Consider the following 18,769-nt stretch of genomic DNA (forward strand, 5'->3'; position numbering starts at 1 on the left):
CATAACAACATTTTTTTTAAGTATCTTGATCAGAACAAGAGGGTGATAGCATGAACACCGATACAACAGTCATTTTCTACAGAAGTGTAATTAACAGTACATAAATTGGGAATTAATTCCCATTATCTTTCATAGCATAATACTATATCCTTGATGAATTGACCTTAAGGCTATGATTCTCGATCATACACAACATCCTCTATATCTCAGCAGGGCTCGCATTTCGGTAAACCTACACTAACCCGATACCTGGATCAATTCCTGTGGTCCTCACGATCTCAAATTATCCTCCCTTAATTAGTGGTGGCCCGTCCCATTGATTACGATAAAGCTTGGGAGAAATTGAACATTGAAAACCTGACTGAAATACAAAAGATAGCCCTCACAAACCTTTTTTGATGGAAAGGATGTCTTCATGTCCATAAAAAACTGGCAGTGGTCTTTGTTTCGAGGTAATACAAGTTACCTCCCTTGCCCATTTCCTTTTTCCTTATCTCGACATTTGATTGGTCTGTTTAATGTTAATGAAAATCAAGAGCAGGGCCCACTTGCACGAAGCGATCTTAGCGCTACAACTATTGTAAGCCTATGTTAAAGTATGGGAGTTACGATCATCTTAGCGCTAAGATCGCTTTGTGCAAGTGGGCCCAGGTAATTTTAGATTGAGAGAGCCATGGAAATGGATCCATGTGTTTGAGAAGGTTTACCGAAACGCAAGCCCTGAAGATACAGAGCATGCATACACGACACCTCATCACATCCTAATACAAGCATGGTACTGGGGACCTATCCGCCCCAGAAACTCCACAGATCTACAGAGGCCCTTGGTGATGTTCAAAGTGTCCACTCACCCATTAAATGGCATTCCTCCTCCTCCTCCTCCTACTCCTCCGCCCCCTCCTCCGCCAGACTCTGCCTTCAGCCAGTCGTTGTCCACCGGGGGCGGAGTGGGGGTGTATGTCGTGCACGTGGAGACGTCGCCGATGATGCTGAGGGCCTCTTTTGTGGCATGGTACATTCTCAACATCTCATCTCGGCGCTGTGCCTCCTCGGGAGATTCCTCCATCAGAGATGACTAGAAGAAGAGAAACAAAATTGGTTTTGAAACTTTCAACACGAAGGAGCACTTGGGACCTTTATATCAGACCCTTTATAACAGATTAACAGATTAACAGATAACAGCAAGTCGAACAACTGGTCCTGGAGAAGTGGACATGAACAATAGTTTCATATATCTGCCTTTTATAGTTGTGAATATCTGGATTATCAATGGATATAGAATGGATTCTATAACAGCGCCTTTGGCATCATCATTTCCTAAATATAGAGGTACAGTAAACAATGGTTATATTAAACTCAAAGGGACCACCAATTTTACTTTGTGATAACTGTTGATCATTATATCCATATACAAAGCATATACACAGCAAAAGGCAGGGGAAAAACAAAAACAGTATGTTATATCAGTCTGTTTGTTATAAGCGTGTTCATTATAAATGTATTTTACTGTATAGTATTATAGTGAGTGAGTATGGTTTTACGCCGCTTTTAGCAATATTCCAGCAATATCACGGCAGGGGACACCAGAAATGGGCTTCACACATTGTACCCATGTCGGGAATCGAACCCGGGTCTTCGGCGTGACGAGCGAACGCTTTAACCACTAGGCTACCCGACCGCCCGTATAGTATTATAACATTCAATGCAATAATGTAAGACCTGAACCAGGCCTGGATTTCACCCTACAAAACATGCACTAGTGCAACCTGATATTGTTTGTTTTTTGTTTAACGCCACACTCAGCAATATTCCAGATATATGATGGCGATGATAAATAATCGAGTCCACACAATCCAGTGATTGATATCATGAGCATCGATCTACAGGATTGGGGTACGATGACATGCATCAACCAAGTCAGCGAGCCTGACCAGCGTTCCCGACCACCTCACCTTATCTGTTTTATACCCTCAGTATCTCGAATGTCCGTTTATCTCAAGTTATAACACGGTTTGAGATAAATGGGTTCGACTGAATCTCTCATGTTCATAATACCAACTTCTAAATGCCACTTAATCTCCACATGTATCTGGTCCATGTCCAACTTTTACAAAAATGTGACTGACATAAAGAGTTAATTTTCCACACACAACATGTATAACTCAAAACCTTAGACTACAAAAAAAAGTCTTGGTTCTCAGGCACCGCAGCATCATCACAAAGTCTGCTGCATGTTTTGTTTTTGTTTCCATTAAAAAAAAAAAATGCTTTTATTTTCCGCGTCTCGAACACACGAGCCCGGCAAAAACATATTTACAATACTACATCACCATTCCCAGTGTTGCGTGTAATTTGTTTTGTGAGTGTGTGTGTGGCTGCTTGTACTAGTCTGGACGAATGCTGATTTTATAGTGCTAGCTCACTGACATACTATGCCACAGTTCTTCATGAATACCCCACACAGACACAGAATACTGACTCCGAGCCGACCAGTCCTCGTCTTATCCCCCTAATGCCAAGTGCCAGGCAGGGTGACAACAAGTACTATCTATTAACGTCTTTTGGTATGACGCAGGTGACCACCCGATTATGTTACAATGGTTAGTCGCCTCTTACGATAGCATGGGTTATTGAAGATCCATTCAAAACCAGATCTTAATGGGTATTCAAAATGTGACCCCCACCCACCCTTTCAAAGCGAATGAGTGATATAGTTTTACACCTCATTTAGCAATTTTCCAGCAATATAACAGTAAGGAACGCCATAAATGAGCTTCACACCTTGTACCCACGTTGGGAATTGAACCTGTGTCTTCGGTGTGACAAGCACACGCCTTAACTACTAGGCTAATGCATGTCACCATCACCCTGTTAAAGCATCAAATATCGGGGGATGTTAGTTATTTGTTTACCTGGTCTCCGGATGAGTAGAGATGTGCCAGAAGGTCTGTGTTGATGAATTCTTTCAACTGAAAGGACAAAGCATCGGTAATTTTCAGTTAGAAAAGTAAATCGTTTGTTTTAGGTCAATCTATCGGTTGAACCCATTCAGTCACAGTCCATACTGGTTCTTATCAAATAAGTGTCAAGAATTGAGAAGAGGGTCTTAATTACTGCATTAGACGTAACAAGTGCCCACAGCGATATTTGCTGATATATTGGCTACTGAACAATCCCAATGAGCACCCCTTCCGAGTGATCAATGTACAAAAGACCTATTTATTCGCGTATAATACGCACTCGTGTTTTAGATGCACCCTTACTTATGAGCAATTAAATTCTGGAAAGATATCTGTCGTATATAAACATTTCAGGCTGTCAGCATAAACCACGAAATCTATCTTCAACTCTTCTAATCTTCTAATAAGAGCCCTCTTCTAATAAGAGCCCCCTGTTTCTTATTTTGAGAGCGCCCTGGGCGCTTATTATGTCGTATATGGTACATATATATAAAAGAAAATATTCAAATAGACGTCTATTGTCATCTGTGAATGTGGACCCTTCATGTCAGATCTGATTAAGGGGGAATAACTCTTACAAACCTATCGCCATGTTACCCTATAATGCATTAGGTTCCTGACTTGGGTAAACCTATTAACCAGATCATCTTCCAAACCTAGACTTTAATTTTGTTTGTTTGTTTGTTGTTTAACGCCGCATTAAATGGTGATGTATTTGATACTGGTGTCTTAGTTGTGGATTGTGTTTTTTAAGTTTTAAGTTTGCAGTGTTTGGCTACTGTTTTCAGCCAAGTAATGTTTTGATAAAGTTTGTAATTTTTTGGTCAAATCCAGTTTTCAAGTGTATATTTCTTCTGCCTGGCTGCTATTATCATTGCCAGTTTTTTGACAGAGAGAGACACATACCATGGCCTATGTAGCTGTAGCACAGGCATGAAAATAGGAAGCTTAATTCAAATGCATAGCTGATCAAAACCGAAATCTCAGTCAAATTTAACTCATGCCAGTTTTATAGTGCTAGCTCACTGAGGTACCATGTCACACTTTAAATTGAGTGAGTGAGTGAGTGAGTGAGTGAGTATGGTTTTACGCCGCTTTTAGCAATATTCCAGCAATATCACGGCGGGGGACACCAGAAATGGGCTTCACACATTGTACCCATGTCAAGAATCGAACCCAGGTCTTCGGCGTGACGAGCGAAAGCTTAAACCACTAGGCTACCCGACTGCCCCCACTTTAAAATGAATACCCCTCTGACACAGTATACTGACTCCAAGCCGACCAGTCCTTGTTTTAGCCCCATATTACCTAGCGACAAGTAGGGTAACAACAAGTACCATCTTTTAACATCTTTTGATATGATGCATCCAGGATCAAACCCCTGACCTTCCACTCTCCAATCTACTAGGTGGTCAAATTCAGGAATAACTAGTGTTTTTTCGTTTGTTTGTTTGTTTAACGCCGCACCCAGCAATATTCCAGACATATGACGGTGGTCTGTAAATAATCAAGTCTGGACCAGACAATCCAGTGATTGATATCATGAGCATCGATCCACGCAATTGAGATTCGATGACATGGATCAGCCAAGTCAGCGAGCCTGACAACCCAATCCTGTTAGTCGCCATGGGTTGCTGAAGACCAATTGTAACCCGGATCTTCACGGGTGGAAGAACTAGTGACATTTCCTTGCAGACTTCCAAGTTTACCATCAGGTAGATGGCTTGTAAGTGTAGATCATTGCCAACTAGTGGAAACAGAAGTACTTTTAACCCTGCAAACATGTAGGCGTAATATGTTGAACGGTTTCAAATTATTTCCTACCCACATTTGAGACAAATTCAAAATTGTCTCCATGGAAACCCCAAAAAAAATATTTTTAAAATTTTTAAAATAGCAAAAGGCACCTGTTAAGCTGATGAGCAATGTACATGCCAAGTATTGCTGAAAAACATTGAATAGTTTTCTAGCTATGGATCGCCAACACCAACAGGGAGCCAAAAACAATGTCTCCCCTCCCTTTGTGGGGGAGACATGATAAGTTGGCAGAGAACGACCGTCTGTTGAAAATCTAAAAGAATGTATGGCTCTGATGTAATAGAGGTAGGGTATTTGAAGAAAGTTACAACTTTCTACCCCTGCCAACATGTATGGGTTAGTGGGTCTCACTCACGTTGTTGACAATCATGTGCATCATTGTCTTGGGCACCAGGTCTCTCTGCGTCTTGTTGATGATCTTCATGTAGGAGTCGACCAGATTCCGGATGGTCTCCACTTGCCTCTCCAGCTGCGGGTCCATCGAGCCGATATCATCCTTGCTCTGTACAAATACAAAACTGTCCCTAGAACAGTAGCAAAATAAACACCTGCCCCATAGCCCGTGACTACATTCTTTTCTTTCTGGCTAGTGAAAATAAAATGTAGGTAACCCCACTGAATATTATTATGTTCTATCAAGTGACTATAATACATAAACCTTTCTCCCCTATCTCGAAAATAAAATAAGACCAATCTAAAAAACATTGACATTTGTTGTTACTGAAGCATCACAACTTACTAGAAGCAGTATCTCCACTACACAAATGCATCAAACTGTCATGTCCGTAGGCTATCATTCAGCCGAATTCATCGATATTGACTCGGATTGAAGTTCTATCCTTGATGAAAATTTGAAATTTATTTTCTTTCTCTGCTACCTGATTTCTCCCCATATTAAGTTCGTTAAAAAACATGGCTACATAAATCGGCAAAAAAGTATCCAGCTAGCAGCGTTAGAAACAAACAGTTTTCATCCACTAGTCCTTATAATGATACCATATAGCAAAACCCTTAAAAAGGGCAAATTTCTACTAGTCCTTATGATACCTTAACTATTGGTCAGTTTGGCAGGGACTATCATCTTCCCGAGGCAAGAGAGTTAACTGACTTTTAAAAGTCCAGTTTCCAACCTTGTCGAACTAGGCTGGAATTACTGGGCTCGATCGTAGCGCCACCAGTGGCTATTATCAGTTATGTCCCTTCTAAGTCTCTCCTATGGACCAATCTGATTCCACCTCTCGTATCACTTGCGTTTGCCTCACACAAAATGGTGGCGCCCAGTCAGGACGATCTGATCGATAATCAAGATCTATATTGTGATAAAACGTGTCTTACATCGCGAAATGCATCAAATCACGTGAGCACCTTGATTAAAAACATGATAAGATTTGGAAAATATCTGCTGACAACGAGTTGGCAGTGCACATGCTTTGCAAATTCTGCAATCGACCAAAATCTGCACGACAGGATTTCCGGATTTTGATTTCAGTGTGCGATTTTGACTGGACTATGCATAGACTCTTTAGTCCAGCCAAAATGTAACTCCATAATACCAGCCTAGTTCGGCAAGGGTGGAAACTGGACTTTCATAGACAGTTAACTCTCTTGCCTCGGGAAGATGAGTGACTATAGGACTAGTGCCAGTTTCTACCACTGGGCTAGTCCACATACTCTGCTGTTATGAGATTATTTCACACTGCCTTTGTGCAGAACAAACAATTCGCAAATCACATTGAAAGACTTCAATCAGGCCAGACATTCTTGATTGTAGTGTAAATGTGTTTGTTTACAAACAAGAGAAAAGTCTCGGTCTCGTGATATCCAAATTAGCTTCGTCATCTCTGCTACAGAGTGGCACCAGATATCAATCTCATCAACTAACCGAAGAGGACCCTTCCTCAGACTGTCGTTCAGGATAGACTCCCGCTCGTAGAAATGACGCCTTCCAGCTGTCGATGTCTTCTTGGTTCTCAGCAGACAACTCCAGCTGCTTGTAGTCCTTGTACACATTCCTGAAGGGACACACAATCAGGGTTACCTCCCTTGTAGCATCCCTCATATAAATATATTTATAGTAATTACTAATGATTATTAAAAACACTTAGTAAGACAACGCACAAATATAATATATGTTACATTTATATAAATAAGACAGGCTCTTTATATCATTAAAGTCATCTTCAACAAATAATCTTATCACAACATAATCATTTTTTAAACTGTCCAAACACATTGAACTTGTTACCCAATTTAAGTAAATGAGTGAGTATAGTCTTATGCCGCTTTTAGCAATATTCCAACAGTATCACGGTGGGGGACACCAGAAATGGGCTTCACACATTGTACCCATGTGGGGAATAGAACCCGGGTCTTTAGCGCGACAAGCAAACGCTTTAACCACTAGGTTATCCCACCACCCCCATAAGTTAAGCAAAGAAACAGTACTTTAAGATTGTATTCTAACCATCCATCAAGGGACTATGCCACTTAGATCATTGTTCTCTGTTTGTTATCATGTTGATTGGTCATCATGTTCTTAGAAAAAAGAGGCCATTACAAATTAAACTCAAATCAAATTATTTAACTTAAAAGGACAGGACTGGTTGAATTATCTTCAATTATTACAACAGTGGCAAAAGGTTAGTTTCACAAAGATCAGGGAACTGTAACTGTAATGAAAGCATAAACAATGCGACTACAACAGATGAATACAACAGATGAATACAACGGCAACAAGCACAGCAGTAAAACCTCCTGGCTACAAGCATTTCATAACTAGTTGTTTTCAAAATGGCCGCCATGTCAGCCATTTTGGCCATATTGCCTGATTTCAGTAAACACTATATGTTCAGGAAATGTTGAAGTTTAACTCAGCAGACCTCAAACCTCAGATTAATGGTCTAGGGTACCATATTTATTGTGATATTATTATAATAGTTAGGTTACCACAGCAATATTCTTCTCAACAATATTATTTCAAAAATCAAAAAAGCAATATTTTCACCTCTTTTACCAAAAAGGGTATGTGTGGTATGAATGGGTACCATTAACTTTGATTTGCAGCTAAACTATTTAATATGTTTATGTTCTCAGTGTAGCAAACATGTTAGAAGCCACACAGTCATGTCAACCTTTATTAACTTGTCTAGATAAGTGAGTGAGTGAGTGAGTTTTGGTTTTACGTCGCTTCTAGCAATATTCAAGCAATATCAAGGCGGGGGACACCAGAAATGGGCTTCACACATTGTACCCATGTCGGGATTCGAACCCGGGTCTTCGGCTTGACGAGCGAACGCTTTAACCACGAGGCTACCCGACCGCCCCTGTCTAGATAAGTGCCGGGTATATCTTTGTATCTACTGATGGTCATTTGAGAAAAGCTGCTGTTGAAGGGTTATTCAATGAAGACATTTGAAGCAGTGTAATCAGTTACAGTATTTGCCTCATAAACACAGCTTCTTAACATTCACCAAGGACCAAAACAGTCATCCTTAGTCACGGGTGTGGTCCTCAGCAAATGTTAAGTAGTATGTGAACTGTTCCAACTGAGAAAAACACATACCATATTCGACGCAATAAGCGCCCAGGGTGCTCTCAAAATTAGAAATAAGGTGCTCCTATTAGAATATTATTTTGAGTTGAAAGATCTGAATTTCATGGTTTATGTTGACAGCCTAAAATGTTTATGTACGACAGATATGTTTTCCAGGATTTAATTGCCCATAATTAAGGGTGCATATAACATACGAGTGCGTATTATACACAAATAAATAAGTTTTGTGTCAATTAATCAATTGGAAGGGGTGCTAATTGAGATTGTTCACTAGCCAATATATTAACAAATATCGCCGGACGGGCCGGGCAGGGCGCTTATTACGTCGAATACAGTAATGAGTGGTTCATCTATCAGGTAATAACAGTTGTTATCAAATGTTTCAAAACATTTATTTGAAGGGACAGAATTGGGTAGAAAAACCCAACAGTCTGTGAAAAAAACATAGAAGGGCTAGTGAAGAGAAATGAACTCATCACAAACACTACACGCCAAGCTAGAAATGCATGATGACAACACTATCTACCTCGACATTCACTATCTAGTCAGGTGTGAGTAGTCAACTATCATGCTGAGGTTACCATGGTTACAGTTAGTGAAAGATGTAGTTGGTGGCTGTTGACTAAGTGAAAGTTACTGAGGAGATTATCCACTGATCTAAAGTGAAATACTGCAACAGGAATTAACACACTTTTAGTTCTACAGTAAACCACAGCAAAGAAAACCAGAAACTGCTATGTGTCTTTGTGGGCATCCAATCTTAGTTGAACCTTTCTTCAGGACTGGCCATGTGATGGTCTATGAGGCAGTCTGGGTTTACTGCATAATTGTTGCTCCAGTTTTGGAAACGAAAACATCAGATGCCAATAGGCATTCTTGAGACAAAAAGAATTCTATCACTGTTGTCTATCATGAAATTTCCAGATTCCCCAACACTATTAAACACTTCCATCCCACTCACAAATACATACATTGGATTCATATTAACTCTCAATTTCGACCCAATTAATTTTTTTTGAATCAATACCAATTTATAAAACAATCCCCAATTTTCTTGTTATCTGAATTTTGACCATGAATGTTCATGCTCACAGACCAGCCCCATAACTTTTGGTTGTATTTCTTCTGCTTGTGACAGAACATCTTGTCAGTCAGCGCTTCAAAACATACAATTGTTTTCTTTAAAGGAGGAACCAAAGTTATTTTTTAACAGTGGAGGAGTTATTTTTATGTGTCAACCCTGAACACCAAACACGAAAGAATTACAGTAAAAAAGAAGGGCAATGTCATCAAATTAGCTTCCGCTGAACAAATATCTGAGGACATCCTACTATGGGTCACGTCAGAACAACTTTTCATCCAACCAATTTTATTATTATTATATTATACATTTATATAACCCAGGTTTCAAGGCACTAGTATCTGCTCAAATGCGGTTTTATTTGTTCCCCGACCAGTGGATCCGTTCACATTCCAGATATCATTTTCAACTCCCTGGGTGTCGCTTCCCAGATCATGAAAGCGACGGTTGGAATGTGCTTTCTAATATGCAACCTCATCAAATTTAACACAGCGTATTCTGAACGACAGTTACGGGACTGAGGACAGAATCCTACAATCCATCAAATAGCCATACCAGAATGTACCGATACTTCTGTTCAGTTTTCAAATTCTTAATCAAGAACTTCTCAAAATGTGTTTCGAAGAGTAGTCGCAATTTTGAAACTAGTGCCTATGAGCACCAGAAAGCTGCCTGCTGATTGGCTAATGTTGACTTCTTGCCAGTCATTCCATTGGTTGGTCAAAGTTTGCAAAAGGTCGGTCTGACATGACCCGTAAAGGGATGTCCTCAGATCTTTATTTAACAACAGTGAGAACTAAGATCTGATTTTAATGAGATTGAGAAGAAAGGTCCAACACAGACTTGATGCCATCAGAGAAAAGAGATAATATTGGCAGGACCCAAAGCCAAGTCCACAACACTAACTGGCGAGTGCCACCAAGCCATTTGTGTTTCTGGTTACTATGGTTACAGGTGTCGATACCTACCTCGTCTCAGGGTTAAACAAGGCAAACATATGTTTGTGGGAGAGAAAGCCTCCCCCCTCAATATCTCGCAACCTTAACCCATCAAGGGGCAGCATGTAGCGTTTTTCCCGTTCCTGTGCAAGGGAAGTTACGAAACAACAAAATGAGAGCCTGGAAACAACATCAACAACACTGCAAGCTCACAGAATTACGTTTCATAAGCGAACAGTTTAGTAAAAATGCTCATGCAGATTGTGCTTCAATATTCAGAAACATGCACTTCGCATTTCCTATAATGAAGACATTTGGAGCAATGTCTTTGAATACAGTGAAAACCCAATTAATCCAGACACTTGCAGTGTTCAGACTGGTTCATTTTCAAGAACACTGACTGATTGTCATCCAAAATGTCCAAAAGACTTTTTCCAAATTAGGCACTGATATAGAAGAACCTCCTAAGTGCTAAAATCATGAAAATGTCCTAATGTCTTTGTCCTCAATGAAATTACTGCCTTTGGAGAACTACTTTGGGGAACTACTTTGAGGAACTACTTTGGGGAACTACTTTGGGGAACTACTTTGAGGAACTACTTTGAGGAACTACTTTGAGGAACTACTTTGGGGAACTACTTTGGGGAACTACTTTGAGGAACTACTTTGGGGAACTACTTTGGGGAACTACTTTGGGGAACTACTTTGAGGAACTACTTTGGGGAACTACTTTGAGGAACTACTTTGAGGAACTACTTTGGGGAACTACTTTGAGGAACTACTTTGGGGAACTACTTTGAGGAACTACTTTGGGGAACTACTTTGGGGAACTACTTTGAGGAACATCAGTACAAGTTCATGACCTTTACCATTTTCCTAATGAATTGTAAATCTGGAAATGTCCCAGGTTAAATTAGCATCTGGATCAAAAGCTTTCACTGTACAAATATGTGTTTATACTTTGTATAATTCATGCCCACTGATACTTGTCAGAAGCAGTGAGAAAGACAAAAAAGAAACACCTGCACCAACGCATGTGCATTTTTGTAAACTGTTCCCAAACAAAAACGACCTCTTGGTTTGAAGTAGGGCCGGTTCTAGTTCTAAACGTCTGTAAGTAAGAGAAGAAGCAGCTCTACCTGGAATCGGGATTGAAGAGGGCAAAAGCATATTTCTTGGACATAAATCCTGCCTCAAGGTCTCGGATCTTCAAAATGTCGAGGCTTAACATGTACTTCTTATCTTTCTCCTAAAATACAAGCATGTGATGTCACAACATGGCTGTCATGCTGACATCTCCCACAGTGCACCAGTACAGGAAGTGAACCAACACAAAAAGCGGGGGGTTGAATTGACCTCGGAATGAATCCAAAGAAAACAAGGAAGAAACAGTACCTACCAAAACAAAATAAATTCAAATTTGAAATAGAAGGGCAAACAGTTCAAACTACAGGGCGTCTTGTTCATATCAGTTATGGTAGGAGGTCAAGGTCAGACTTTCCCCAAGGTCAGACCTCTGACAGAAAGCAGGCTAGACTTGGGCCAAAGTATGATCAAACAAATTTTTAAGATGAATGATGAAGAGTAAACATAGAACAGATTTCTTTTTCTGATTAAGCAAGTTTTCCATTTTGAATTCAATTCCTGAAGACATTGGTGAGAAGATTTGCTCATGCAATGCTGACTGCCTCCCGCATTTTGTGCAAAGAAAAGCCCAGGGGCACTAAAGATATATACACGTACATATACATCCCAAGACAACCAGTATTTTCATCTTAAGAAAGATACTCCATGTCAAAATAATCGGGCACCGAACACGTTTTGTTTCATTTCGGGAATGATTTAGATGGGTTTTGCTTTTAACTCTAGGAAACATCCAAATTTGGAATATTTCTTTCTTAAATATAAAACTTACTTCGATAAAATCAAAAATCATCAGAAATATACAAAATAAATGGAGGCTCAGATGGTTTTGGTTTTTTTTTTAAAGGTGCTAATGACCTTGACCTCAATCGGAAACACCCATATTTAAATATTAAAACTGGTACAAGGATTTTCAAAAACTTTGGTTAATTCTAAGACGAGACATGGGCAATTTGGCAGACAAATGTAGCAATTGTGTTCGCATCAATCTTTCATTTAACGATGAAATAAACTGGATGACCCCTTTCAACAACCCACCACAACATGCTCAACACAGGCAGATACCAATCATGCAAGAAAGTACGGAATTATAACAATGCTGATAACATACAGAGTGTACGAAAGGTTACAAGGACATGATTAGAACATACATTAAGTCTACGGCAGATTAGCATGCTAAATTTAGCATGACAATATTCAGGGCAAAACGGTGAGAAAAGGCGCCCATCTAAAATGATATACCTAGCATCAGTATTGAAAAGAGCGAATGTGGGATGGCGGGAGAATATTCCCCCGTCGACATCGCGCAGTTTCAGGTTGTCCAGCGGGAGCATATATTTCTTGTCTTTTTCCTGAAAGGAAGTTGGGAGTTATGTCAAGGGGGATAACTCCCACACGGAGTTCAGCAGGATATGAGAATTGTGTGAAGAAACAGGGTTTCACAGGTAGGACACTATCATGGGTCATATATTGTGAAAATAGTAAAGAAATATTGTGATTTTTTTTAGTTTGTATACACACAAAAAAACTAACAGAAAAAAAGCCCAAAATTGACCGAACCTGTTTCTCGCGACTATACTTTCTATTTTATCGATATTTATATTACACTTCACATACTGAAGTGAACACCAAGCGGAATCAGAGAACAGTTTTATTGGTAATAGAACATGGGGTCCATCGGATTCATTTGTCAAATGTTCGAGGGGGGGCTTAAAGAATGAGGGCAGTTTATCCCCAATCGAAACATTTAAAAAAAAAAAAAAAGGATTTACATATCCGTAAAAAAAATAATCTTTCAAACGTTTTTAGAAAATAAACCTCAAACCAGACCTTTTGATAATTTTATATTTTGTCCCCTGTATTTTGTCATTCTGACAGATTATATCAAGATTGTTCTAACCAAACAAACACCAGAATAAACGAGCTTCTATGACCCATGAATAAAGCAATCAAAGCTTGAATAGAAAAGCAGTGAAATCTTTGAAATGTCAAAAGACGCTGCTCAAGGGATGGGGGCTGTGTGAATAGACAACAGTTCAAGATACAAGAACAAAGGAAACTTGTTTCAAGAAAGTTTAAGAAAGAAACAATTTTTCAGAATCAAGAAATATCTTTATATATGTATATAATATGTATAGGCCTATAATATATTCTCAACAACAAAAGTTCAAGATCATAACTATTTTGGGGGATATTTTTTGTTGCGAAGACTGGGCACACAATTTCATACAAATATCCCCCAAATATTCATGATCCCAAGCTTTTTTTGTTCTGTATATGTATAATATATTTACATGCATCCTTTGCCAAATTGAGCCATATCGTAGCATCAGCTGCAGGTTATTTCTGTAGTAACTTAATTTCATAAAGAGTCCACGCAAGATTTCAAACAGTCAGGGAAAAGTGAAGCGGTGAGAATGGCAGGTAAAGAATTAGTTCAACACACAGTTAGTGTCAACATACAATAAATCCACTACACACATGTGACAACACTATAATTATTATAAAATAACTAAAACTGAAATTTCATAGTTGGCAATTTTCATTTTCAATGTCCCCACAAATTGCTATCATTCTTGAAATAAAATATAGCATGTGTGTAGTGACATGGTGTGGTTTTACATGAACACATCTTTGGATACTAGTCACTTTGTTTCTTCTATCAATTCATTCCAGGAAAATTAGTTTGGAACTGATTCGTTAACTCAGAGATGCCAACCCTGAGTAATCAGAGGCGTAAGGAAGCATAATTATAAACAGAATAATGTTTGAGAATCACCAATGTGAGTTTTTGTTTCGATAATTGTGTTAGGCAGAGAAATTAAATTCATCATGTGACACTAATTAACTGTTTTTCAGAAAGATTGTTTATTTGTATGTTGTTTAACGCTGCACTCAGCAATATTCCAGCTGTATCACGTGGTCTGTAAATAATCGAGTCTGGACCATACAATCCAGTGATTGACATCATGAGCATCGACCCACGCAATTGGGATACAATGACAATCCAGTGAGCCTGATCACCCGATCCCATTAGTCGCCTTTGATGGCAAGCATGGGATGCTGAAGACCTATTCTTATCCAGATCTTCATGGGTTCCTTTTGAGAAAGACAACGTGGTGTTTTGAGTTCCAGAGTAATATCAGTGTACAGGCAACAAGTTCCCTGTTTACACCTGTAAAGATCTATTGACAAAATGACTTGAGTGTGTTTGAACACAACCAGTCAGAGACCTCATATCACTGGCTATTTTATCACAACGGAACACTCACTGGTCAGCACAGTCCTGCTGTAGAATGGTACTTGTCTCTTCATGGTGTTTCATGCATGTCAATAATTTCATAAAACGTGACAATAATAGTAATTCGGGGGAAGCAAGGGTAACAGCATATATTAGGCTCCGAATCATAATTATTACGCCAAAATTGTATGGTTGGTATCTCTGGTTAACTACTGGGGTTGGTAAATACCAGAAATGTTATTATAAAGTCTCATGCATCTTGCCATCTATCTATCACTTCCAATAAAACCACACCACAAGCTTAAAGAACCCTCATTTGGCATTAAACATCATTGCCTTCACCATTCTCATTTATCTTTGCACAGTACAAAGGAGCCATATGGCATTGAAGCTCACCTGCATTTTCTGATAGTCGACTTGCCATGTCGCGAAGGGCATTTGCCGGACTTTCATATTGCAATTTGTTGCAATAATTATTTTTGTACAGCGATATGTTCTACAATGTATTGCATGCTGACTTTTACCTGTAATTTCTTAACCTAAATAAATATAACCCATATTCTATACAACTTCATAGTCGTCCGCCATTTTGTTGTACGTTATGGTCACATTGAAAGCGTATGAGACACATCATAATAAGAAGTTGGTCGCGATTAGTTTTGCTTTTTCGATCAAAGCTGCTAATTTCTGAATTTCAAAATTTCAGTTTGACTTGTCATTTATAAAAACTACGCCTAGCAGATAAAATAAGCATGATTTGGAAAAAGGGAATATATGGATATCTTACAAACGTATTGTGATATGTGTTTATTAGTAGTGTTCCCTCGCTCATCAATTATTTGGACACTTTTATAGTTTTGTTGCAAGGGATCACTGTATTTCAAATAGTGGTCTACCGACAGTGGACAAAATAGGCGATTACTTTTTTCGGATGAAGGACAACATGCCATGACAAAGGCTCTCACGAACCCTCGGTTCAGGTGAGCTAAAATCAAACTTCAACCAAACACCTACAAATGTGGGTTCCTTAATACATTCAAATATCTTCAAAATAGAAATTAACAGCATATCTTTAAACTGATCTTCTACATTTTGCCGATTATGAGTGAATGAGTATGGTTTTACACCGCTATTAGCAATATTCGAACAATATCACAGCTGGGGACACCGAAAATGGGCTTCACACATTGTACCCATGTGGGAATCAAACCCAGGTATTCAGCGAGATGAGCTAACGCTTTCACCACTAGGCTACCCCAGCGATGTCATGACAGAAGTACTGTCAACTGATGACATCAATGTTGACACAGTTCACATCATCAATCAGATCTCACCTCTTCATCCTTGTACCACGACATGTTCTCTGCAGACAGAACGAACCAAAAATCTTTCGACCCTCCTTTCATAAAGCTGACATTATGGAGAGTGAGCCAACCTTTCCGAATCACCTGGAACCAATGGAAGAAGTCATTGTCAGATCTAGCCTCAGACATAGAATACAGACCAACACTGCTGCGAAGACTGCTTCAGGACAAGGGAAAATGTTTTTAATGTTAGAGGATAATAGTGAGTGAGTATGGTTTTACGCCGCTTTTAGCAATATTCCAGCAATCTCACGGCGGGGGACACCAGAAATGGGCTTCACACATTGTACCCATGTCGGAAATCAAACCCGGGTCTTCGGCGTGACGAGCAAAGGCTTTAACCACTAGGCTACCAGACCGCCCTAGAGGATAATAAGGGTCTACTTCAGTTTAGACCATATCCTGAGAAAACTTAGGGAGTGAGTGAGTTGGGTTTAACGCCGCTTTTAACAGTACTCCAGTTATATCACGGCGGTCAGATTGATGTGAGAATAAAGCCCGAAGTGATGCATGTCTCAGACGTTTACCACTTTGGTGAAACACACGGGCACGGGTATGGTGCTGACAAACCTAGAAACATAATTGGGGCGAACTGGCATTGGAACCCACAATCTTAGGTTTCTGGCGTGTTCAAGGGACGCAACTCTGCACAGCAAATTGCAACACTTTAGATGACTGGACCAAGACCTGAGTGAGTGAGTTGGGTTTAACGCTGCTTTTAACAGTATTCCAGTTATATCACGGCGTGTCAGCTTAATGTGGGAGGAAAGCCCGGAGTGATGCAGGTCTCAGACGTTTACCACTTCGGTGAAACCCACGAGCACGGGTATGGTGCTGACAAACCTAGAAACATAATCGGGGCGAACTGGCATTGGCACCCACAATCATAGGTTTCTTGCATGTCCAAGGGACGCAACTCTGCACAGCGAATCACGGCGCCTGAGACAACTGGGCCACCCGTGCCCCCTAAACCCTCTGACAAACTTTAGATTTGGAGAGTTGGTGGGAACAGTCAACCCCTTTTCAATTTCAGAAACTGCTTTCCTGGTGTGAGAGGTAAAGGCACACAACTGATATTAATGAGTGTCCACTACTTGAACATTTGGAAGCAAACTTCCAATATTTTGCAGTAGAGTTTGTCAATTCTGAAAGAAATACGGCAAATTTAGAGATTTTCCACACAAAATGATAAAGCATATATTTTAGCAAACACATGTATTAAATTGCTTAAAAACCAAAAAAGTCAAAACAAATAATGCTGCACATATAGTTTGTTCCACACAATCCTGCAATATCGGTACCAAACACTTAACCCCCTGTTCATAAAATGGACTTGTCTGACATTAGCGAAATCAGGGAGTCATCATTAATTAAATCGTTTATTTCTTAAATAATGTTCATTGGACAAAAAAATAGCAATTCTGTATCTTTTCCCCAAAACATAATTCCATGAAACTGTCTAATATTTCAGTCATTTATGCCAGTGGTAGATTTGAGATATTTCACCTACCTGGTTGCCCACGCGCTTCTTGTTGACCTGACTCTCGGACTTCTGCTGGGCACTGCAACATGACACCATATATGTGGATACTCAGGCATCTACACTCTCGTACCAAATGCTTGTCAACTAACAGTCAGATCTCACAGCCTCAATGTCAGTTCAGTAATAACAAGAGTTTGCCACTAACGTGGCTATATCCCCCGCCCCTGTTGCAGAATTTATGACATAATTAAATCTAAACAAACCCTAACCCTTTTTAACCGAGGTGGAACTTGTCATGGAAATTGTAAAAAAAAGAAGAGTTTTGAACCTAAGTCCATCTTGTTGCCATGGAAACGTAAAAAAATAAAAACTTCTAAAATTTCTAAATAGCAAAAGGCACCAGTTCATGCACCTGACAAACCTGCAAAGTTTCATGAAAAAATATTGAACGGTTTATGAGTTATGCTCCGGAAAGGAACCCTACCCTCACAGAACCTAAGTCCATCTTGTTGCCATGGAAACGTAAAAAATAAAAAATTCCAAAATTTCTAAATAGCAAAAGGCACCAGTTCAGCATGTACCTGACAAACCTGCAAAGTTTCATGAAAAAATATTGAACTGTTTATGAGTTATGCTCCGGAAATGAAACGTGACGGACGGACGGACAGACGGAGCCGTTTCTATATCCCCGCCAACTTTGTTGGGCGGGGGATAATAATAATGATAAGTCCATTTCCAAAGCGCCAGATTCCATTCACCAAGTTAATGCTCATGGTGCTACATTTGTTATATAGCAGGTTATGCTACAGCAAGGAAAACGTTGTGGCTGGGAGCGAGGGGTGTTGAATTAGACTGAACAGTACTGCTTGAAAAGATAGGTCTTTAGACGTGCTATGAATCAGACATAATTCATTTCTGCAACTCTTCAACACATCAACTTTATCGGGCAATAGGATCAGGGGCAGCCTCCGTTGTCTAGTGGATATCGCATCTGCCCGGAGAGCGGAAGGTTGGTGTTTTTTTAAACCCTGGCCGCAGCATACCAAAGACATTAAAGGCTGTCTGGAGATTGGTGACAAAATGTAAACTTACTTGGGCTGTCTTGAGAGTTGGTGACAAAACGTAAACTAACTTGGGCTGTCTGGAGATTGGTGACAAAATGTAAACTTACTTGGGCTGTCTGGAGAG

The 18,769-nt window shown here is 39.7% G+C and overlaps 1 protein-coding gene across 6 annotated transcripts in view; it reads right to left on the bottom strand.

The window, feature by feature from the left end:
* Positions 1–18,769, bottom strand: part of LOC124112328 (dynamin-1-like) — a 64,672-nt gene that overhangs the window by 6,558 nt on the left and 39,345 nt on the right. For 4 of the 6 annotated variants that reach the window (XM_048389992.1, XM_048389989.1, XM_048389988.1 and 1 more), the window contains 7 exons: positions 17,609–17,660; positions 16,069–16,182; positions 10,381–10,493; positions 6,661–6,790; positions 5,134–5,280; positions 2,913–2,969; positions 852–1,075 (listed from right to left, as the gene is read on the bottom strand). In XM_048389992.1, the coding sequence (XP_048245949.1) occupies positions 852–1,075; positions 2,913–2,969; positions 5,134–5,280; positions 6,661–6,790; positions 10,381–10,493; positions 16,069–16,182; positions 17,609–17,660 (837 nt within the window). Of the gene's footprint in view, positions 1–851; positions 1,076–2,912; positions 2,970–5,133; positions 5,281–6,660; positions 6,791–10,380; positions 10,494–11,489; positions 11,600–12,735; positions 12,846–16,068; positions 16,183–17,608; positions 17,661–18,769 lie in introns of all 6 variants that reach the window. The other 2 variants (XM_048389991.1, XM_048389990.1) reach the window with 2 other exon arrangements.

The sequence above is a fragment of the Haliotis rufescens genome, unplaced genomic scaffold (genome assembly GCF_023055435.1).
Source record: "Haliotis rufescens isolate VD_foot unplaced genomic scaffold, xgHalRufe1.0.p SCAF_8, whole genome shotgun sequence".
In the NCBI taxonomy this organism is placed as follows: Eukaryota; Metazoa; Mollusca; class Gastropoda; order Lepetellida; family Haliotidae; genus Haliotis; species Haliotis rufescens.